Source organism: Camponotus vicinus, unplaced genomic scaffold, assembly GCF_025532165.1.
Source record: "Camponotus vicinus isolate PSW18456_S1 unplaced genomic scaffold, iyCamVici1.0 SCAF_7, whole genome shotgun sequence".
Taxonomy (NCBI): Eukaryota; Metazoa; Arthropoda; class Insecta; order Hymenoptera; family Formicidae; genus Camponotus; species Camponotus vicinus.
In genome coordinates this window covers 885,679-910,394 of record NW_028141979.1, presented here as the reverse complement: position 1 = coordinate 910,394, position 24,716 = coordinate 885,679, and the positions used below count along the sequence as shown (strand labels likewise).

The window sequence follows — 24,716 nt, the reverse complement described above, 5'->3', positions numbered from 1 at the left end:
CAAGGGTAAGAAGAAAAAGAAATAAAAAAGGGAAAAAGAAGGGAAAGAAAAACGATCGCGATACGTGTTCTTTTATTGCAGACTTTTATCGAGAGGAGGAGCGAGCGAGTCCGCTTCCCGGAGAGGGACGGAGAAGGAGAGGCGAGAGATCCCGCGCTCCTTTCACAGTGGTGGTGATGCTGTGATCGGTCCGACAGGTAGTCCCGGTGGTCCGTCCGTGTCCTTCGACGCGCTGGTGGCGCGACCCCGAGTGTATCGAATCGAGGATCTTCGCAGATTTTCGGAGAGCTTCGTTCACCCACGAATGGGCTCCCGCGGGTTCTCCCGGGCGCTCGGCACCGTCGGCTCGCAGTGTATCGCGCGGCAGCCTGGACCGCGGGCGGCCCGCAGCCTCCGGCCGACGCGTCGACGCGGTGCTTGCGTGCCTTCGAGAACGCACACGAAAACGCGCTCTCGCAACGAACACGAACGCGCGCCCTTCTGCGTGTTTTGGAACGCACACACAGCATCCGCGTCGCCAGCGGCATCGCACGAGCGCGCGCGCGCGCGCACCGCACATGGTCCTCTCGTGTCCCAGCATCCCCGCCGATCCCGATACGAGATCGTCTCTCCGCTCCCGAGTTGGCCCGATCAGTATATAACGAGCGCGAGACGCGACAGGATGATTCGCAGACAGCGCGAGGAATAGGGGGCTGTCATGATCGGCCTCGAGATCTACGCTCGTCACGTCATCGTTAGCCGACTGGCGGCCGTAGCCGTTCAAAAATCGAATATGACGTTCGGAAGCAGCAGCAGCGGTACCAGAGAGGACTCGACGTTGCGATTGACACGCACTGCGACATCGTGGACGAAATTGTAGCAGAGTGTGCTCGATAGGCGCATCACCGATCGGAGTCATCGATCGATCGAGCGGGCAAAGACAGCGAGGTCGGATCGCGTGAAATTGCACTCTTCCAAAGTGGGTCGAACCGCGAACGCGTTTACCCTCGCACCGCGAGAAGGAGAACCGTACCATTTCCCTCGGTGGATGAGACCCGCGGGATGTTTGCAGTGGATTGAGCCTTGAGGTATGCGCGCGCGCGGGTGTATCGTACGCGTGTATCTCTGCACACGCTTGCCTACGATGAGTAGCGCGAACCAATCTACTACGCGGTTCTTTGCTCTCGATAGTTAAAAGCGAGTAGTACACGGTGTTTGTGCACGACAGAAGGGGGGACTCGAGACTGCGGAAAATTGAGAGGGTGCCAGGAGGAAGGGGCGACGAAAGAGAAAGCGAGAGAGAGAGAGAGAGAAATTACTCGCGAGAGAAGCGAATGGGAAAGGGAGAAGGAGAGAGGGAGAGGGAGAAGAGGAACGAGAGAGCGAGAGAGACAGGCAGCCGTAGAGGAGCCGGAGAGAGTAATGATCGTGACGACGGTCGTGCGGACAAATGAACACCTCGGCACAGCGTTTGGGATATTCCAAGTAAGTACCTATGCGCAATGCCGAGCTGCATTATGCCGCGGAAACGCTCGCCTTGATATATCTGCGTAGTTGTAAGCGCCCATTATTTCGGAAACGAGATTAGTTTTCGCCAGAAACGAGGGATGCGGCAAGAAAATTGGCGGTTGCTCGAGAATTCTCGAGAAGCTCGACCACAACAAGTCCCTTCGACCGAATCAAAAATAGAAGGATCGATACGTCTCGTCTGTCCGGCATATCAAGTACGTTGGCAGGAGAAAACTTTCAAAAGGCAACATTTTTGGGAAGAGATTTTCTTTTTCTTCAACTTTTTCCCCTAAACTTGGTTACTCCGCCGTTTTTCTCTCCTCTTCTTCTTTTTCTTTTCCTCGGATCACGTTTCACGCTCGAGAGATTTTATTGCCAGTCATTTTTCAAGCCTAGATCGCGTCGATGGGATCATGGGAGCTGGTAAATGGATGCATGCACGCTGCCTAAGCCAGCACATTTGGCGCGAAATCCAACACACGGTTGGCATCGCATCGACCGATCGTTCTGGCCTCGCGTACATACATTGCGAATCGTGCTTAACGATAGCTTTCGCGCCGAGATCTCCGAAGAGAAATTTGATTAGCGATGGAAAAAAAAGGGAAAGAAGAAAGCCCCGACCTGGCGTTTAACGTTGGTATATTAATCGTCGCTGAAACGAGTCCGCCTTACATAATTTATTCAATAAGTTTGAACTGCGAAGTATTTAATTGCTCAGCGCGCACCCCCGATTGTTCCGTTTAATTCGAAAAAGTTTTTCTATTTTACTTTGAAATTGCATTTGGTGGCGACGTCGGCAGCGCTGTCGATACGGTTGAAGGATATGACCTCGAGATTCAGCCGACCCATTTTTCGCGATTTCAAAAAGAGACCGCCTGTGCTATGCAAAAAAATACAGCGCGTTTATTCTTCAGATCTTTATTCGTATATATTATTGGCATACATCTCTCTTCTCTCTTTTGTGTCCGTATATTTTTTTTTTCAAATAACTTTACTAAAGTATCGCGTAGCACGTATATAAAACGCTCTTTCAAGTTTTCTTTTCCTTCGAATCAATTTCGAGGTCGCATTGTTCCTATTAATTAATGAGCTATCTCGGAAAGGTCGGCATCGATCAATCTTCACAGATCAGACGGCGTCGCGCGCAATATCGCGAGATGGATTACATCCGAATCAAAATCTGTACTACTTCTTCGAGGCGGCAGATCTCTCTCGTGCGAACCACATCGATGTATAACATTAGCATTTATATAGGCGCGCGAGTGACTCGGAAGCAAAATCCGGACGCGAGATCTGACGAGAGAGGGAGAGAAGTTGTCGAGAGCAGAAACGCAGGACGGGATTAAAGGTGGCGAATTCCACATAGTTGGGGAGTGAGTCGACATATTTTTCAGCCTTATTCCCGGAATCAATGTCGTCGTCGCCGTCGTGGCTTGAGAATGGACGCCGACAACTTTCAAGACACGTATCTCGTCGTGTCAGAGGGTTGCGCCAAGATTTGATTTCGCCTTGTATATGTCATGGATCTATCACCGCGCACAGAGAGAGAGAGAGAGAGAGAGAGAGAGAGAGAGAGAGAGAGAGAGAGAAAGAGAGAGAGAATGACAAATTCCGCGCGTGAATTCCTCGCGAAAAATTTGCTCGTATGAGACTCGATGGAAAGGGACCGCGGCTGCGGCTGTAATTTTGCCAAAGATACATTGTCCGCATCCGGGGGAGCGATATACAACATTTATATTAGCATTTATATAAGGCTAGAGTAACTACTCGCTCCTCCACGAGCCGGGCGCGAGAAAAAAAGAAGAGGAACGAGGGCGAAATCTACGAAAGCCGTGAGATAAGCGCTCCTCTTCCTACCTACCTACCCCTGCGGCTCGCAGCGACGAGCCGTGCCGACGCGTTTCGCAGACTCGGAAAATTAAACAATGCCGAGAGTCACAGTTACGTATTCTTAACGCTCAACGGGGGATGCATAAAGGTAGGAATATTTTACGTACGTCCGGAGTTAGACAAGTACGAAATTAGGAATATTTATTCAAGTAACGGCGGGGCGATATAACTTGGCTGCGGATTCTACCAACTTGCAAGGCGGGTGGAAACAAAGGTTAGTCGTGGGTAGAACGGCGGAAACGAGGGACTAGGAAGGGTAGGATCGAGCGAGTCGGGAGGAGGATAAAGGGCCGAGAGAGAGAGAGAGAGAGAGAAAGAAACGAGGAAGAAATAGCGGAGAACGCGCGATTAAATAGCCGCCGGACCGCGACTAAAGTTCCCTCGGAAAGAGATTATCGGCTAATTATCGGTAACTGAAAGGCGTTCCCGAAATTACAGCCGCGCAGGATTACCCTCGCGGTAGGTTACCCTCGGGATAGCGGGGGCGGTGGAGAAGCGGGAGCGGCGGGGAGGACGAGGGTGGCTCTCTATGCAGCGGCGAGACGTGCGTGCGTGCCGAGCGAGCGTACGTGCGTGCTGTTTTCGGCGCGGGAAGTGTTGCATGCGCGTGTCATGCATTATATTAACAGACAGTCGAGGCGCACGGTGGAGAGACCGGGGTTGGATGTGTGTATACACGGCAACGTACTCGGCGTATCTCCTCCCTCGCACGGATATACGTGGGATAGGATTAATAGGTAGACGTTGTAGGCGACGAGATTCGAGAAGCGCGAATTACAGAAAGGGTTTTGCGCCGCGAGGTGTACGGCGTTACTTCATTGCTCTCGCGTCAAAGGCAATCATGTCGCCCTCATCCTCCCCTGCCCTTCAATTGGTACTCTGGTACTTTGACAGTCCGACGAATGCATCGCGCGGCAAACGAGAGCGAATGTGTACGTCTCCGCAATTCCGCTTGGCGTGATCGCTCGTTGACACGCTCGTAAAGCGGGTCTCCGCTTTCCCCATTGTCCTATTCCTTTCCACTTGATCAAACATTCTTTCGAAAGACAACTCTGTCGAGGATAGTCAAGCAAAATGAATTTTTCAAACTTTTAACGATCGCAACTAATCATTGCTTGTTTGTTGGATAATTGTTGGCCTGATTTTGACGTTTGTTGGTTATTTGTTATTGGTAAAATAAATATCAGCGTAAAGTTAGTTTGTTTAATAGAAATTTTTTATTTTTCTCTAATTGCATTACATGTCAAATCGATAGGAAATCGATTGTCGAACCAATTATCTCTTCAAGTATAATTATTGACGGATTATAACAAAATAATAATTATTTTCAATAACGTACATAATGTGCGTGTACGATGTCCAACCGTGAAGTTAATCTTGGAAATAATGTTATTTACGACCAAATTGACTGTATCTGTGTGATTAATTTCTGTTTATCACTGACTTTTTAAATATCAAATTTCTTTCGATAATCAATTTTCCTATAATTCATATGTTACGCATATATTCGCAATACAAATTGGATTGAAAGTCACGCATGCAATATGTGCGCTATTGAAAATAATTATTTTTGTTATAATTAATAAATAATGCCTCGCGACAATCATTCTTGAAAACATAATTGGGATTAATAATTAATTTTTATTTGACATATAATAAGTAAAAAAAATTTAAAATTAGATAGGTAAACTTTACACTGGTAATTGCTTTGTCAATAAAAATTGAATTAATTTACTAAAAAATGTCAAAATCAGAGGTCGACAATAACCAACAAACGTCCAACAATTAATTGCAATTGTTAAAAGTTTGAAAAATTAATTTTAGTTGACTGTCTTCTTCAAAGCTTCGGAAGGCAACGTTGTCGACCCAGCCAGTGCCGTAGCATTCGTAAGAAGCTCGTAAGGAAGAAAAAAGTTTCGGACATTTCTCGTTGCCGGGAAGAGACGGCGGACCGCGGGAAATTTCCAGCGCATATTTCATCTCCAGAAAACATATTTTATCAGGAATGACTGTAAGTTATTCGAAAGTTGGTCCGGCAAGTTTTATCGTTCGAAAAATAAATCGCAGAGGACAAATCCGTGTCTCCCTCTCCCTTTATCTTTCTTTATCTCTCGTTTAGTTCGACGTGATCCAACGCTTGTAAACGAGACCCGCGATGATTACAAGAGTTGCAAAAGAAGAAATCCGCGCGAGGATAAAAATCATATCGCGCCGACAAACTTCCGAAACTGAAAAAGTAATTTGCGCTCTCTGCCCTTTCAGCTTATATACATGTATATAAGTACAGGTGCGAAACACGGAGAAGGGGCGAAACTCAATTTCCGCAATCAATTAAAAGCATCGGTGAGACGCTCTTGAGATGATATCGGGGCTTCTCTTCCGCTTTCATTTCTTCTTCTCGTGGATTCTCGATCCCCTTCGTCTTTCCGAGATCCACCATCGTGCTCGAATTATCGACTCCGAAACTCGTCCTTTTTCTTTCCCATTGTCCCCGGGAGGATTATCGAGAGGCGCGAGAGAGGAAATCTTTCGAGAAACAACCGCGCGCTTGCTGCTCTTTCCATCTCTCTCTTTTCTCCTTCTGTCTTTGCCGCTCGTTTAATTTACTTCATCGACTTCCAGCCGGTTATCAGTCCTCTAAATCAAATAACATAATTTCGCTAAGGCTGCTGGTAAGAGGACCGATCCCTTTTCCTCGGGCCTGGCGAAATCCCACGGTCGAATTTATGGCAGACTCTGTGGCCGTGACGCCTGCAGTGGGTTTACACAAAGGTGTGCAAGGGACCTACTCACACGCGTCCACATGAGTATAGCAATGACGTAGCGGAAGTGAAATAAAGTAACACCCCTGCTACTGGCGGGGATGGCCGTACTGCGGCGACTTGTAGTCGCGATAAATTTTCCTCGGTTTTAGCAGCATTATGTGCGACCACGGAACAGGTATTTCCAATCCTTTATACAAGTAACGGAAAAGGGACAAAGAAAGAATGGCGATAAATCAACATGACATGCGCTAGACAGCGAGCAATGAAGAATTTTGGAGACGACCGAAGATGCTGAATTCGCGCGTCCAACAAAACGGCGCGAGAAACTTAACTCATTTATTTGCAGGTTACTCATTACGGAGACAACAAAAGCCCCTTTGAGAGCGACCCAGTAACTTATAATTAAATTATGCAATGAATCGACGGTCCACGCCGATAGAAAACGATATATCCTCGATGTTCTGGAAATAATGGAAAATTTGGAATTAAAAGTGAGTCAATTATCGCGTTTGTTCGACGAGAAAGAGATTTTTGATTTTTCACGTCAATTCAATATCGTATTAAAATCTCATTTCCCCGTTGATATTGTTGACGTTACAAGTGACTCGCGACTGACTGTAAAAATTCCAGTCTTGCCTGCAAAAATAGAGATGCGATATTCCGAGCTTTCGGAAAAATCTCGCGATGGCGAAAGCGAAGTTGTAACCGATTCGTAATTAAATTCCGGAATGGATTGCATTCCACTAGAACAGAACGATATTTTCAATCTTTTATGAAAGAGACAATTCAAAATTCGAGAATGACAATCGTTCGGCTTACACGTTCAATAAACAAATAGTTTTAATTCTCGAGCGGAACAACGATATCGATGTGAAATTACAACTTCTCTGGCAAATATAATTATTATCATAAATCCATCGTACGAGTAAACGAATATATACTTTGTTTGCGAAAAAAGATTGCAATTTATTGTGTTTCCTAAAATTAAAAAAAAAGAACGTGCAAAAACAAACGCGAGCAAACGCAAACCGATAGTAGACATATTCGTGATTAAATTCTAAAATCGAATTTTGGACATTCCACTGGAATGTAAAATGGTAATTTAAATCTTTTCTAGCTAAAAGACAAAGCAGGAGTAATTAATGTATTTGTTTGCGTAAACAAAGATTTGCAATTTAACGGAATAAAAAACATACATATAAATATAAATATATCAAAATCACATTTCTTTGTAACTAATTAGCCACCGTTAATTACGCCAGGAAAATTCAAATTTCACATTTAAATGCGATATATCGCGCCATAAAGCGCCTCTAGCAAAGGAATCCCGAGGGCGAGTGCAAAAGCGAGGTTTTAACAGGCTTGTAATGAAAAGCCGAAGTAGATTATGGTCCATTCCTCCAACATATAGTCGTCTACCATTTTTTTGCAAGTTCCGCAAGGTTTAATATCAAAATGAGAACAATTGTGCGGACGTTTGTTCGACAAAGAGATGATTTTATTCCGGCATGAAAATCACTTTTTTCCGCCGTTATCGTTCTTACGGCTCCATAAATTTGCCTGTCGCGAACAAGCTCGAATCTTGGCTCGCATAAAAGAGGTCTCTTTTACCTCGTGTGCAATACACTCGCGCTCCCAAAGAAAAAGCGAAATTGTAACAGCCTCATAATTAAATTACGAAATGGATTGCCGAGCGTCCCTTCGGTCGGTGACGTCACGGCTACATTTTGCGCTCCGTGCTCATCTCTCTGTGTTGGAGCTTTTACATTCGCATTACGCGATATCCGGGGGATATGGACGACAGAGCGCGGGAAGATGTCCATTATATCCTCGATAACCCGGCAGTAGAGCGTGCACGACCGGTGTGTTACCGGTTATCCAATTTTTAGGATTAACCGAACGGAATGAAAAGTACGGGCGGGAGAGGTCGTCGTTAAAGCGGATTCTCTAGAAATCGGTATCGCCGCGGTTTGGTTACACACCTCGTTTAGAGCGAACTATCCGGGATCGCTTTCCCCGGTCAGTACCATGTCCTTGTAGTCCGATGGCGCGTATCGGCCAAGTGCCGCAATAAAGGGAATTTGCGGGTACGCCCAGCATTAACGGTACAGAGAGAGAGATAGACAGAGACAGAGAGAAAGAGAGAGAGAGGTCGGAATCGCGTAGTCATCGTCGCGGTTATCTAACGCGACTGTTTCTACGAGTGTTTCGCGACGATTCTGCGAGAGTCGGATCCGGGGGCGAGCTCGGCGGCAGCCTAGGTGGCTATAATTTCGCGAGTTAAAGTCCCGAGGATCGAGAATTGGGATCGTGCGCGACAAGTTCGGCCGATGCCGTGCGAGGAGGACACTTTCGGCGGTAAACTTCTCTCGTATATTACGCCAACTCCGCGGTAATTGATTTTGCACAATCGCGTTAAACTGGAAGTGGGTTTCAGACACCGGTACCGTCGCCACCGCCGCCGCCATCGCGCGATATTCACCAACGATCGTGGGTGGCTGTAACGTGGGTGTTGCGCCCGTTACTACTGCTGCTCATCCCTTTTTCGCCGAATCCAGACGATCCCAACTTTTTCCGATAATTATCGTCGTTTCGCCTCGCGCAAACTGCAACTTTGCGTTGATACTGCCATAAGCATCGTACCGGTTAGTGATCGTTACGATAGCGTAATGCCGAGTATCGTGTAATGGCACGGTACACGGCGAACCTGTGTACACTCTGTAAATTACTCGCGGCGTAACAGATATTTGCTCCGTCGACACAACCCCGGCTTTTCGTTTAATTTACACCGCTCCGAGTCTATAATTGCCATCATTAATCTTTCATCGGTGATAGCGCGCTTTTTAGGTCTCGCTGCGATCTAACAAAGGACACAAACGCGCGTAAGTTCAGCCGTAGTCTTTATTCTTTTAACCGAATGGCGCGAGCGTTGATCGATAATTACCACCGTTAGCAGCACAATGACACTCGACCGTTGCTTTTATTTAAAAAAAAAAAAAAAAAAAAAAAATATGTAGAGAGAAAGCGAGCTGAAAAGCTACATTCGCGAAACACTCGTTGGTAGTAAATTACATAACTCGTGTGCGCGCGACATACATCTTTATTCATTATATTTGACTAGCCATAAAATATAATTTATCGTCCCTTTCTTTCAGAGCTTCATTGCAGCCCCTCGACCGAGAATCAACCCGGAATTTTATTACCGACTTATTCCGCATAATCCAGTCGTTGTGTAATTTTAATAAAGTGATTTGCGCGTTTTTATTAAGATATATAAATATATTGTGTATAGAATTAATTTATTGTATAGAATTAATTTTACGCTACGGATACCTTCTCTCTTTCCCATCTTTTATTTTTCGAGAGAAGAACAAAGTTATTTATTCTACCGCAAACTTCCTTATTTTTCGGACGGAAGCGTCCCCGATTGATCGAGGCACGAACCACTTTAGCATTTTGATTTCTCTCGGCTTTTGTGCGGTCCTGTTCAAAGAAACGACAGCATTGAGAATCGATACGACGTCTCGTTTGTAGTTTCTTAGCGTGTCTAGTTCCTTGCTTCTCACGTTTTTGAAAAAGAAAAAAGCGACCGAAAAAAGAAAAGTAATACACAAAGAAAATAATAGAGAAGAAATAGACAAATAATCTCTCTACGTTTACTTGGATTGAATTGATTCCCGCGACTTCGATTTACCGAAGGCGGACAGAGCGTTATTCCCTACGGGGACAGTTTAGGTTTAAGTGAGAAGAGGGGAAAAAAAAAGTTAATTCCGACGCACATACCATTAAACTTTCAAAGTTTATCGCAGCTTTAGTGAAATAAGATTTCCGGATCTTTGAGTCTAAAAGCTGCATTAATTGCAGCTTTTTAGCTCTCTTAATTACGTCGAGCATTAATCGCAGGTTTACACGTGTATCGTTAAAAAAAAATAATTTAAAAGCGTTATTAAATTCATAAAAATAAATTTACCAACACATACACACGCATACACACACACATACACACATTATATGCATTACGTTTTACTCAGCGAAAGGTATTTTGCCTAAAATGTAGTGCTAATAGACAAGCAAGCGGGGTGGATTGCAGCGGGATGCGCGGGTACTTTTCAGAAATAAATCGACTGCATTTCCGGCATTTTAGAGCCGAATTGCTGTTCACACACAATTTACAGCGCTCCATTTCCGGCGGCGCGATCGCATCGCGCAATCAGTACGCGCGTTCCGTACGCTCCGCTTTCGGATTCTTGAACGACCGTCGAGAATAGATTCGCGAAAGAACGAGCATACCGCGTTCTCGAGATGCCCGAAAGCCATTCGAGTAATGAAGGGATACAAAAAAAAAGATCGGGCGGAACGTTTCGCCTAACGATACAAGCGATTCGCTCGTTTCGTCAAGATCGAGAGGCAAGGGTACGACGTGTATCACGCGCGCGACCGCGGACACCGGAAGCTGGAGAAACACCGAGAGAGAATAGAATTTTCCTCGCTATGAGATTCGATTGAATTCCTCGGTCACCGTCCATAACGATGTAGACGGGAAACTCGATATAACGAAAATCAGGTATGACAAATTTAATTTCAAGCTTCGACGGAGGGAGAACTACTCGCGTAGTTGTAACGTGATTTCGCTGTAGTTACTCGAGCGGTTACTCCGCAAGCGGTTCTTTCCAAACTATCGCGGGCTTCGGCAAGAATCGAAGGGACGACGATATACGAGGTGAGGGGGGAAAGGGACACGTGGGATGGCAGCTTTATCATCGACCCGTTCTCCGAACCCGTTCCCGCTACCCCCTTCAAACCCCTGTCAACCCCCGCGGCGTCCACCGTCGAGCACTTACGGAGATGAGTGGGCCGTGTAAGAAACACGATAAAAGCGGGGAGGCGACGTACAAATTTCTCCACCGTGCGAATTACGAGATTCGGAAGGATACGTCCCGTCACGTTTCACCCCCTCGCTACTCTTGCCACCCTCGCGTACGCCCACGCACACGCAAACACACGCGCGCAGACACGCGTGCGAGAGAAGCTTGGCTCACACAAGTCGTGAGCTTCCATATTTAATAAAGCAACGCGTCCTCATCCGCCAACCGCATACTTTTCCAACCCGTGAAATGACCCTTTCCATCTAGTACGAACATTTCCACGTTACCAGTGCGACCTCACACTTTCGGCTTTTACTTTGATCCGTCTCGCGTTCCGCCTTCACTTTCGCATATTTCCAGACCGGTTTAAAAGCGAATCGCATTTTTTCCAACATTGCTCGCAATCATTTTCCAAAACTTCTAAACCCGACATTTTACAGAGAAAGGAGTCTCGTTAAGTTAATTGCTACTCTCTCAATGTTCGTGATATCGCAATTATCATTTAGTGGGAAAATTCTGAAAAGAATTGTTATTTTCTCATTAATTTGCAATTTCTCGCGATAATGTCGCAAAATTATTATTATTATGAACTCTGCCTTTATACAGCTAATAAATTTCAATCAAATTGATCAATAAATGTGCTATGCTAATTAATTAGTGATAATGGCGCAAACATTTTATAAAAATAAAAATATATATATATTAAAAAATTTCAAGAGGAAAATTTGAAATTTCCGAACAAAACGTAAAAGAGCAATTTATATAATTTGTATGCTCTTTCTTTCGTAAGCATATATCCCCGGTCGGAAATATATTATATTTATCATAGCGCTCATCGCTGGTCTGAATCCCTTTTCCGCGTTTTAACCCTCGCTTCATCCTCGGCTTCGTGCCGAGTGTCTTTGCGGCAATGGTACAGCCAGGATTACCGCGAAACTCGGCGAAACGTCTCCAACTCTCATTGAATAAATAACAAGAGAAATCCGGTCGACTCTTGACCCGGAACATCGTATCCCTCGGAGAAATCGCCGAGTTGCAATGTCGTTCACTCTCTTTCGCGGAGACGGAAAAGTACGCTGGCTACCGGTCGCGATGGATGGATAAACAATAGATTGCAAATCGCTTTGACGAATTCGCGGTAGCGCGAGATTCACCAACGAGCGCAACATGCAAATACACTTTGTGACTTACCCTTTGTGCTTTGCCGACCCGCGTCGCAATCATCCCAGAAAGAAGTCCGCTTGAAATCGTCGGGCGCGTAGTTGCCACCTAACAGATAAGAAATATAAAATAGGTGCAAAGATTGGTAAAAATTTGTGTATGAAAGGTGCATTCACTATGGTGTGTATAAATAAAAAGTATCGCATCACTTGTAGAGGCAGGGAAGTTTGGATCGTTACTTTGATAAACAAAAACAAATATTAATATTACGAAATTATATCTCATTACATATGTTACTTTATGCTTTAATATTATCAAAATTAAAAGTTACAACAAATAATAACAGAAATATTAAACTTTTATCCTTCAAAATAGCTCTCTTTGCTTTCAAAGCTGCCGCATATATTTTCGACATCCTTGATGATAATTCTTTTTAATAAGATTTTATTTTTAATATCTGATTCCAACATATTTGTAAATATTCCTACAATTGTTTTTGATTGATAGGTTTCATTTTTTGGACACTTCTATCAAGTTCATCAAGTTCCCACAATAAAATCTGTCAAATTAAGATCCAATGGTAGAGGAAAATTATTTTATAGAATCAAAAATTTAATATTTCTGTTATTATTTGTTATAATGTTTCGCTTGTATGATATTGAAGCATAAAATAACAATAATAAAATATTTATTGATAATATTTATGTTTATTTATATTATTAAAATGTTTATTGATACTTATATTTATGTTATATTTTCGTCCATTAAAATAATTTCCTTGTATAAGTAATGCTATACTTTTAACTTATTCTATATTATATGTATATTATATATAATAAAGTCAAATATATATAATACTATCGGATTATGAATTATATAAGTGTGTCAAGGACTATATTCAAATATTGAAACTATATATATGAAAATTCACTTGCGGGTTTTGTGACGCTTCCGGATTAAAGAGGATCTCTCGCATAACGCTTAACACTGTACAACGTGAAACGTACATCTAACGTAATATTATCATAACGCATTAAAAGCGTACAAAATTCAACACGGGATTACCGTCGACCTGTTTTTCTTCAATTTCCGACGCATTTATGGCGCAGCGTAAATCTATTCATCCGGTAAGCCTATACCACCTACATCCGGCAGCGGTAACTTTAGACGAGGCGAGTTCGCGCGAATTCGCAATTATCCCGATTCATTGCTACGAATGTTTAGAAAACATGCTGAAAATGTACCGGGTATTACTTCCGTGTTAATAGGCAAAAAAGCGCGAATATATTATATAACTTAGGGTAGAGACAATTGCAGAAAGTCACAAAAAATTGCGCGTGTGTGCTTGTCCAAGTGACTTTGTTTGTCGCGGTTAATCGCGGTGAATAATTTAAATAAAGTTCTCGCATTATCGACGCGATAATTACATTTTCGTCCGGTTCCACCCTCACGTGCTTCTTGCGGTCAAAACTTTACTCATATTCATTTAATCAGCGACAGTTGAAACGCCCATTCGTTTCGATCATATTACGCCAAGCGAATGTTCATTTTATATAAAATATTTCCTCTACGCAATTTCGTTCAAATTTGCCTGTAGAGATAATGTTTTAATTAAAATAATTAAATGGGATTAATTAAATTTAATTAAAATAGTTTCAATTATGTCTCCTTTATATTCACTCGAATGCAAAACTTTACGTAAACATTTGATCCAGAAATTTTTCCACGAAAATAATCAGAATCCTTGTTACACATATTAATTTTATTACAAGTTTTGAATTTATGTTGCTTCTAAAATACTATAATCGTTATTAAAATTGTGTAAATTAAGATTCGAGTCTTTGGTTATTTGTGTACAGGATAACAAAATATTCTTTAAAAGTTGCCTCTTGAAAAATAGTTCCCCTTTAAGCTAATCGTGAGTTCGAGGACGCGGGGGCCGCCATGATTGATGCGGAATTAAATTGGCATTTGTTTTTACGAAAAAAAAAAAATGTATTCCCCGTCGACAACTTTCGCGCGAGATGAGATGAAATCGATAATTTTTAACGATTAGTTCATTTAAATTGATTTGATCGGTAATTAAATGCACGTGATTATTGCACAACGGAAATTTGTTTGACAGCTCGAAAATCAATGGGCGTAACTGTATAACATGATTAACGTATGATCGCGCGCTCTTTTATTTATTTCCACTTCTGATTTATACATTCTCCGATAATTCATCGGATTGTAATGCGCGCAGCGTTACGAATTTTAAGCCGTTTGAAAATCTGTGCTTAGAACGGAAGCTACATTTTCTAGGATTAATGATATGTTCCCCGTAATCCGATACGCCAAATGCGTTTATACTCGATCAAAAGCCAGACACGCATAACGCGTATGGCGATATACATAACTACTCGATCAACGTCCCGTTTACGGGACTGGTTGAAATCATTAGCGCGCGTTAATCTGAATTTGATCGATAGAAATTCCATCGATGGATAGTCGATTCATTTTGCGAACGAAAGTTAATTGCTTTAATTTTAAACGCAATATTACGCGTAAAGTTTCAATCACGACCGTGAAAATACATACCCATACATATATCAGACGGGATAAAAGCACGTCGATATGAGAGAGGAAAGGTATTCGTATTGTCAGACAGACATGGCCAATAAATAGCGGGGCTTTGTCACTCGATGCTTGTGCGCCAGGCTCGCGAAAAAGTTTTGCGCGACAGGTGTTTCGTGACATGTATTTCCACGCGCGCGAACCATTTTACATAAAATGATTTTCTTATCCTGATGCATGGTTATTTTGCATAAACGGCGAAAACTTTTGCAAGGATTCAAGGCGGGGCTATATACATTTACAAAGCCGCATCCAAATTATGGGCTTCAAAGCGCTCCGTAGAATCCGTCACTTCCGTCTGTCTTGAATAATTAAACTTCGAAATTGTGAGCAGTCAAGCGACACACGAGCGAAGAGGATTTCAGATGCATCTCATTAAAGCGAATATAAATCTCTCGTTTTATTTCAACAATATTATTTGAAGCAAACGAGATGTTGAATAATTTATTATGATTTCTAATTAAAGCGTATCGCGTATTAAAAGAATCGGGCGTATCGCACATTTTGCGCAAAGTCTACCCCGTTCACTTTGCACAATTTTCCATCGGCTACTCGAACTAATTAAAACGAAGCTGAGGAAAAGACAAACTCGGGACGGGTTCTTGGAACGATGCACGTAAAAACGCCATTTTGCCACAAAGTTATATTCCTTCGTGATGTCGCGAAACGGCGGGGGAGGAAAAATACAGTGCATTATATATATATATATATATATTATCCAGCGCCAAACTTCACGAATAAGTGGAGCACGGATAAAAGCAAAGTTAGTAAGTGTGTAATTAACCACTCCGTTAAGAGAGTTCAAGCTCTCGAGAATATTCAGAAAAGGACGTAAGCAAGGAAATATTGGGGGACATCAAGAAGCCAAGTTCTGTTACAAGAATGAATTAAATACAAGCGCGTAACGCGATCGAGCTTAAAACTGCTATAAATTAGCTGTGATTATACGTATCATGTAACGACACTTGTATGTTTCATGATGTTTCTTGCGAAATGCAATTACCGTATCCTAAAGTTTCTGTCAACAAAAAGTTATTATTTGCTTCTTAACTGCTCTCTCTTCAAACCACTATATTTAATCTTCGTTTCTCTTAAAAAGAGAGATTACAATTTTATATTATTATCACAAATGAATAATACAATTGTATAGAAACTGCACAAGATTTGAAACGAGACAATATTTGTAAAAATCTAAAATTTAAATTATCTTGTCTTGAGTGAATTTTTGTCTTTGAAAATTTCGTCTTGTGTGTTATCTTGTCTCGATTTTATCAATTTTTATCTAATACTGAACAATTATTTAAAATAATATATAATTTAAGTAATTATTATTATTGTGTCATTCACTTATTTCTCAAAACACAATATATATAATAAATAAATAAATAAAAAATATATATATAAAATAAATATATTTGTGCAAATTAGATGAAAAAAAAAAATTATATTATACTGTATTGTCATCCCGTCTTGTTTATACTAAACTTAAAAAATTTTATTTAGTTAATAAAAACACTTATAGTAATAAATTTAGAAACAATTAATAAAAAAATGAACATAAAGTTAATAATAAAAATGAATATAAAGTTTCATACAATTTATATTTATCTATCCACACGAAACTTTGCATACTATACATGTATGCAGTTCTCTGATTGTGTATGGTGAGTCGCGTCTGCATTGCTATATGCATTACTGCATAAGACGAATGTATATATACATATATATGTATACATATAGTGATGCAGATGCGACAGCCGCACACAATCAGAAAATCGCATATGCTGCAAAAGTTTTGTATAACTAGTTGTGTAAAATTCTATATTGTTTATTTTTTTGTTTATTATATTTGTTTCTAACTTGTTTCTAATTTGTTAATGTTAATGTATTTATAAATGTTTTTATTTATGAAATAAATTTTTTTACATTTAGTATGTAATATAATGTGTGTGTTGTGTGCATATGTTTTGTGAGATTTTCTCTCATCTAATTTACAGATATACTTATTTTAGTTTCTTTAAAAAATCAATAATCTTAACAAGACAAGTAATTTCTCTTAACAATCTTAGTCTTGGTATTGTCTTAATAACTAATTAAAAAACTTGTCTCGAATCTCGAAACAACATCAAGACTAATTTTGGTAATCTCTGCAATCCTATACAACTATATGTACCTACACGTTTTAATAATTGTAATAGAAATGAAAATTCAGAGCAACAGATTCTTCACATCTACATTAAAGTAATAAATTAACGCTTAATTGTAGAAATTTATTACAATTCTCTCATTCATATTGAGCGTCGCAGTGATGAAAAAATGGTAATAATATCGCAAAAGTTTGCTGATTACGCTGAAATTGGAAAGCAGTTGTCAGACCCCGATCATGCAGTTCAGAATTAATTACTTCGATTAGGAGCTGCCTGTCATCGCGAAAACGTTTCTTGCGGCGGTTCTCGGGCTCTAGGGAGAGAGGGAGGGAGAGGGGAAAGGGGGAAAAGCTACGACACGACCTTATCTACCTCGAAAGGTCCAACGTTCGATCCATTGACTCGTCGAGACCCTAATATGGCGCACGGAACTGACGTCGGCCAATAGGTCGCCCGTGTCCTAGAATCGGGCTCGGATCGACATCCCAGTATCGGTATGTATGTACATCCACCCGAGACAGAGGCTATCCGTTGGTCGACACGTACGCAAACGGCAGATTCCCGCCGTCGACGGGAACGACACTTTAAATCAGCCGTGCTCGTTACGTTTCTCGTTCCTTTCGCAATTCCGAATCCGAATACCACATCCATCGTCGAATTTCCTTGCCAAAGAAAGAACGTGTTCACAGTTCTCACGTACGATCACCTTCAATCTCGAAACGTGTTCAAATATAATATAACAAAAATGTAATATAAATTTTAAAGTTTTAAAAAATATAACATTGAAATATAATATTAATATGAAACTAGAAATTAAAAAATATAACAGTGAAATTAGAAAATATAATACAAATTTTTAGAAAAATTAGTATATACAATAGCAGTAATTTTTATATAAAAATCCCAGTCATTTATTAATAATACGTACATGCAAAATAAGCAAATTTGTATTTTCGCATCCTTATTATTATTTTTGTACATTGTTTCTTTCTATTTTTTTCATATATTTCTGGTTCCATTACAGTTATTATTCTTTCTATGTCCCTTATTTACATATTCTATTTTATTTTTATTCGGTAATGCTATATTCTTTTACTGCTACACTGTATGTGCTGCTCCGTTTGTATTCAGAAACATGTTTATTCCCAGAACAAAAATTACTGCTATTACTATTATCATCATCTGCATTTATAAATATAATCAATCTTCAATTTCATTTGATATAAAGATGTTATTCAATGACATGATTAAATGACAGATCAAACAATCACATTTCATGTCAAAGTGACAAAAATACGGACATTCCTGAATTGTAAAGTCACTCTTTATCACTTATCTTTCTCGAGAACCATATTCGCGATATGGTGTGATTGATCAGAATTAAAATTCACGTTCGATCGCTTTCCTCCCACTGACTCTAATGCTTCTCAGTCCTCCTCTCCACCCTCCTCCCTCTCGAGTAATTGGCGTTCTCTAATGTCCTGTCGAGGTCACTTACGTAACGCGCGACCCCATTTCTATCGTTCCAGAGATGTGAGGAATGATCACGTGGGTGATGGTCGGGCTGCTTCTGGCTGCGGAAACTTGCGGCAGAAACGTCCTCTCCGGAAACGGAAACGGAAACGAAAAGGAAGAAACGAAGCGGCGGGAGGGCCTGAAGGGCGTCAGCGCGGACGAGGAAGACATCTACCGTGAGTATCGGCGCTAAACCGTCGAGAAAGACAAACGAACACGTTCGGTAGAGAATAGATAAGATAGAGAATAGAGAACTCGGTGGTGAAGAGAAGCAAAGAGAGAGATGGACGGAAAGAAGAGAAAAGAGTCGAACGAAAACTATGATTTACTCGGGCTAACTCGAGTTTATCCCGGCTCGCCGATTCTGCAATCGAACGCCACTAATCTCCGACCTACCGCTTATCCTTTCTACCAACTTCGCACGTGTACCGCAACCCTCTCTCTGTCAATGACATGTTCCCGGCACTCCTCGTGTACAATCCGCCCTTGCGAAAGTTCCTCCTTTATCGCCATGATAAAATCACGGCCGTAACTTGGCGTTAACGAAATTAAGTTTCGCACATGACCGTATTGTTCCATCCCGATAGAGTTGTCGCAAGTTGTCCTTTTCTAGCACAAACTCGGCGGTCAAACTATTTAAACTTGATAGTCCGGCTTGTTAACTCTTGGACGTCTAGACATTCTATAAACCACGTTTAATCTCTGAATGTGTATGTTCCCTTTAATTTTCTTCCTTCTCAAATAGAATTCCCGTATCTCTACGAGCACGACGGTGCAATTAAGAGTTAATGCGTCTTCATCCCGTCCCGATTGTCCCAGTGACGCACTTACTCAGCTCGATGCTTTCTGTTGCAGGTCTAACGTGCTACACTTGCGTCAACGTCAGCGATAACCAGGTATATCGACGACTCCATTAAACGGTCCCTTAAGAGTCTCCCGTAATGGCTCTATCGTGCCGGGTCCAACCGCAATTTTGTAGAACTCTGTAGATTGTTCTGCCATCGATTTCGATTTATTCTAAATTCCCCTTATTCCGTTTCTTTTCTTTCGCAGTAATAGTTCCAATCTTATCTTTAACCCTCTTCCGCTTCTCATTTTTTTCTTTATTATTTACATACATTAAACTGCGGCGCATTTCTGCAAAAATGCGTCGCAGTTTAATGTATGTAAATAATAAAGGATTTAATTTCTGCAAAAATGCGCCGCAGTTTAATGTATGTACATGTAGATCATTAATTCTAAACTGCAGAATATTTTGACAGACCAATAAAACAAATGCAATATAAAATACATTTTTTAACATGTTAAATAATTGTTTTAAATTGAAAAAAATATTTGCGATAATTTTAAAAAATATGGAAGGAATAAAAATTTTCGTTTGCAATATACATACATATTATAATATTTGCAGTCGTATATTTTAGATTGACATCATCAAGAGATGAGTTTTTTCGTAACTTACTTTTTTTTGGCGTTCGTACAAAGAGATGGTTGATGATATTGGCAATATAAGAAATTTGATTTTTATATGAAAACTTTGCATCGAGATTACTGCCATTTCCATTCTTGCAGATGTGCAACGAATGGGCGATAGATACGCCGTGTCCGGCAGGCGGCCGGGATTTCTGTCAATCGATGCACATTCTGGACAGCCGGGGAAACAGCGTCTTGGCAAGCATACTTTTTTTCACTTACTCTGCTAGCTCTGACACATCGCGCGAAAGGCACGCTCGTAACTATATCCCTCCCCACGATTTTCATAAATTTCAAATATATTATCAAATAGCTCATAGCGAGATACCTATGTTTTTATATGTACCTTATCGTGAATGAAGAGATGGTAGCTCCTCGATCCCTCGACATATTTCATTTTAAAGCCGAATATCTCTCCGAGACTACAAAATGTATATTTGAAAAATGTTTTTATAAAAAACTGAATACACGCAACATTTAAAACCATATATTATTTTTGCGTATAAATAAAGTCGAATTTTTTAAACTTAGAATTACTCTTATATATAAATTTTCTGCTTAAAAGACATGCATAAGTTATTTCTTCCCAGATATAATTTCTCTATTTCGATGTCACACTTCAGAGCGAATTAAAAAAGTTACGAACGTTGCCTTTGTCAGGATCAATAACACTCTCGAAACGAGTCATGAGTCATGAGGCAAACCAAAAAAACAAACGAAAACTAATAATAACAAACCATCGATTCTCGCGATCGGAGTAAATTTCGTCTATCGACGGCGGATACACACGCGGTTAAATAAAATCAATTAATGGTTATCGTATGTGGCTAATTGGTTTACATTAGAAAGATAATCGATTTTCTGGCTATTAATGAACGAAGTTACGCGAATGGATTCGGGCCTGGACGCTGAGATGGATGGCCCTCTCGAGCTTAAGCACTTCTCGAGTCCGGTCGATGTACCAACGGATGAACTTTGATGGAACTTTCCACGTTCCTGACGCCTGACGACCGTAATACGCGATGATTTAATGTCCCGCGTTACTGATGTGACAGTGCTAACTATATGATTAGTGCGAGTTAATTTTTCTCCCAACTTTTTAATTAAAATTAACGTCATTAAAGAGGCAAGCGTCGAATGAAAAATTTCCTCGCCGCGACGCTTTCCATCTCGTTAATCGCTTTAAAAATATCTGCCGTCCTGCATCTCTCAGATTGGGATAAGTATTCATTCAGTTCCGATCGCGAGGTTCGAAAATTTCAGCAGAAATTTCTATTATCGCCTTCATTCGCGCGCCATCACCGCTTCCTTCCGTTCTAGGTAAGCAAGGCTTGTGTCAGCAGCGAGGAATGCGGGCCAGGATTGGTCGGTTGCATTCCCATGGACACGCAGCAGGTGCGAAATAGCGAATTTTGTCGTGTACCCGGAGGAGGTTTCTCAAACAATCTCGAGGCGACAGAAAGAGACGGAGAAACGAAAATATAAAAAAGAAATAAAAGAGAAATACCGACGGAGCCGGGTGAAATAAATTCGGTTATTTCGTTTCAGATTTGCATAAGTTGCTGCGACCTGAGCTACTGCAATATCGAGTCGCCCACCAACGCCACGAACGCGATCTACTCGCGCAAACGGCGAGCCAAGTCGAAATCGAAGCGCAAACGGCCCGGCAGAAACGGGGTTGACGCGGCGATGCGGCTGTACGGGCCCAGCTTGCTCTGGCTTCCCGCCTCGCTCTTCTATGCATATCATTGCTGAGGAAGCAGCAACATTAATAATTCGCGCACGCGAAGCGGACAGCGCGGAAATCGCGCGCGAAAATCACACGGCGGATGGTGACGTCGCCGTCTCTCGATCGAGCGTTGTTCTCTGTGATTCCTTCTGTAGCTTGACACACGCCTAAAGAATGATAACTTATAAACAACTGACGCCGCCGCGCCGTCTAATTCCGACCAAACTCCTTCTCCGACAAATTTCTGCCGTGGATGAGGGCCATTTTATCGTGCTCCAATTTTTCGCACTCGTCGAGCTGATCTCGACGACGATCGTCGTCCAATTATTTAGAAAGAAAACGCCATTCTCTATTTTTCGTACTCTCGTTTCACTCGCGTTCGCCGTTATTACTTAAAGCCCGTTAACTTTAATGGAAGTCGCAATCTTCGACGAGTATGTATGTCGATCGAACGCTTGTGTTTCGGGCACGCCAGGAAAACGAAATTCGTTCGTTTCGGGTATAAAGTGTCCATAAGGAATTGTTTGGGAGTAATTCCAGGAGAGAGACTCGGAGAAACGAGATAGATCCGGGGATAGAGCGGTCGAAAAACTTGGCGCCGTTTCGCGCTGTCCGAAACGTTATTAATCGGGGACTCTTGAAACTAATCACGGGTCCCCCGTGATGGCAAAAGGAATTGTTTTCTCGTCGTAGTATCGGTAGTATCGCTATGCCTCGAAGTAGAAGGAACTTAAGGCACACAAAGTACGGTCGAAGAAGGTTTGGAGAAAATCGATAGTTCCGAATTCGTTTCCGGCGAGACTCGACGACAATCTAGACACGCTACGCAATAAAAATCGACTACCAATCATATTGTGGTGTAGTTTACCACGACGATCTACGTCTTGTATACACTTTGACACTCTTTCAAAAAATCAAAAGCTAAAGAAACGTATCGTGATTAAAATTAATTAATTTAGAGAGTATAATAAAATAAAACGTAGAAAGCGAGAGTGTATTGTATGTGTATAATATTATATAAGGTATGAAAAATTTTAATTAACTTAATTTCTCCATATCAAAATATTTGTGATGTGCACATATTTCACATTTAATTTAGTGGAAAATTGAACGGATAAAATTATTTTATCGCGCGTGATTGACAATTAATATGATGAATGTGCAATGTTTGTTCCAATTATAAGAACGTAATTCGTCAAAGAAACCGCTTAAACTCGCTACATCGAAACTTTTTGATGTAAAAATTATTCAATTACGTAAGTAACGCATCAGAAGCGAATTCGAATTATCGAATGAAAAAATTAAATTCACACATCTACTAACAACATCTACAAACTCGCCTATTACAAACTCTTTACTGCTATCGTAATTATTAACGATTATACATAAATATATTACAATATAGATACTATACATTGTTTCGGCATGATGTAAGAATACTGTTGGTAATGAAATAAAGAAAATTATACTTGTCACATTTTTCTTTATTATCTTTATAGCATAAACTGTATGAATATCCATCGTATTTTTGCATTTGCAACCGTGTTTTATTTATCCGAATAAATTTAAATAAATAAAAGAGATTTTTGTTTCATTAATTCTGTTAATTTTGATTTAACAGGCTTGCGGTATTGTAAAGCGGATTACATTCTGGAATATTATTTCTGGAATATATGAAGTATGGCAATTTTGCCGAACAATTCCAAATAATGAAATAAATCATCGCAAATAATGAAATGTAATAAATTGAATAAATTTACTCACTGCGAATGTTGTACAACCACAATACTCCTGTCGTTATATGTATTCCATTCGGTGCGGTGTCAATTTCTGCTTGAAATGTTTTATCCTAAAGTCAATCAAGTCACGTGGATGCGAGTGGAAATTACGTTTAATTGTAATCGCACACACAAACGAATCTCCTCGTTTTCGTATCGTTGGCAACACGTTTGAGGCTGTTGAGCTGTAATGATATTCAATATATAATTAGTCGGATCGCACACATATCAATTTCAATAAAATAAACGGAATTATTTTCTCTTTTTCTCATGCATCATTTTTTGTACTTTTGATTAATATTACTTTTACACGATAAGTTATATAAAAACTATGTATAAATTATGTATATATTATGTGCATATTTATAATTATTATAATACATTATTGATGAAAAATGTATGCTGAAATTTTATGAAAACAGATTATTTTATTACAGAACCATTAGGATGGACATTCGTGATCTCGATGAGCATCGACGACCTTGATATAAACTGAGATCGAACCATATCATCACGTGAATGAGAAAATGCGGTTAATTATGCGCGTATCAATTAACACGCGTATCAATTAACGATCGTTCTACTGTTTATTTTCGACCAATAACGTTGGATCATTTAATTCCGAGTCGACATGATTGCATTTCACAAATTTACTCAAATATCGCCCGCCAACGGTTAATTGGTATCACTTACCTTAATTGATTCACCATGACAGTCGTTTATTCACTCGACGCACTTTGTGAGCGGAAACACGATTAATGCCGATTATACAAACTAATTAATGCGCTACGATTATACGCGGCACTTTCAATACCGATTCGCACGCAAAAAATGCACTTTTATGGAGCAAATATTACCGAGAGATTTTCCGGAGCAAAATCGCACGAAGCATATGGCGCGCATGCGCGGCGTTCAAGAACGAACCGACGAAATTGCGATGCTGAAAATATTTGTCCCAGTTGATGGACACGTTAAACTGATGTCCGGGATCACACATGACACTCTCGTGACCGAATTTATACGCGATATACTAATTGATAATTATAATTTCATCGCATAAAAGAAACGCGAACGACACGAAACGATTTCGCGGCGTCTGACTCCCGGCGCGAGGCACGCGAAGTATGACGCGCATGCGCGGTTCACACATGCGCGAGTCGCGCGCCACTCGCGACGACTTCGCGCATCACTAGACAGACATTTCGAATGACAAGCGTGACAACCACACGGTAGTAATTAATTCATACTGTTTACCTCGATAAATTTGCCACGACAGTCAACTGTTTATT

At 40.9% G+C, this 24,716-nt stretch overlaps 1 protein-coding gene and 2 long non-coding RNA genes across 7 annotated transcripts; 1 reads left to right on the top strand and 2 right to left on the bottom strand.

Moving 5' to 3' along the window:
• Positions 1-334: 334 nt before the first annotated feature.
• LOC145974870 (ly6/PLAUR domain-containing protein 6B) lies at positions 335-23,825 on the top strand. 2 transcript variants are annotated; one of them, XM_083104941.1, is made up of 6 exons: positions 339-1,464; positions 18,462-18,623; positions 19,303-19,343; positions 20,020-20,118; positions 21,241-21,315; positions 21,469-23,825. In XM_083104941.1, exons 2-6 carry the CDS (start codon positions 18,473-18,475, stop codon positions 21,673-21,675), a joined length of 573 nt encoding a protein of 190 aa, XP_082961067.1. In that variant the 5' UTR covers positions 339-1,464; positions 18,462-18,472; the 3' UTR covers positions 21,676-23,825. The 2 variants fall into 2 exon arrangements, with proteins under 2 accessions (XP_082961068.1, XP_082961067.1); XM_083104942.1 differs by lacking the exon at positions 21,241-21,315 and having other exon boundaries at positions 335-1,464.
• Positions 17,874-20,585, bottom strand: LOC145974871 (uncharacterized). Of its 3 annotated transcripts, none has more exons than XR_014439826.1 (5): positions 20,458-20,585; positions 20,267-20,342; positions 19,910-20,183; positions 19,279-19,636; positions 17,874-19,205 (listed from the first exon to the last, which is right to left on the bottom strand). It is a non-coding gene; the product is annotated as an uncharacterized LOC145974871 (long non-coding RNA). The 3 variants fall into 3 exon arrangements; XR_014439827.1 differs by having other exon boundaries at positions 19,279-19,584; XR_014439828.1 differs by having other exon boundaries at positions 19,910-20,114.
• On the bottom strand, positions 23,124-24,661 carry LOC145974873 (uncharacterized). Of its 2 annotated transcripts, XR_014439831.1 has the most exons (3): positions 24,121-24,607; positions 23,414-23,612; positions 23,124-23,313 (listed from the first exon to the last, which is right to left on the bottom strand). It is a non-coding gene; the product is annotated as an uncharacterized LOC145974873 (long non-coding RNA). The 2 variants fall into 2 exon arrangements; XR_014439830.1 differs by lacking the exon at positions 23,124-23,313 and having other exon boundaries at positions 23,392-23,612; positions 24,121-24,661.
• Positions 24,662-24,716: the final 55 nt, after the last annotated feature.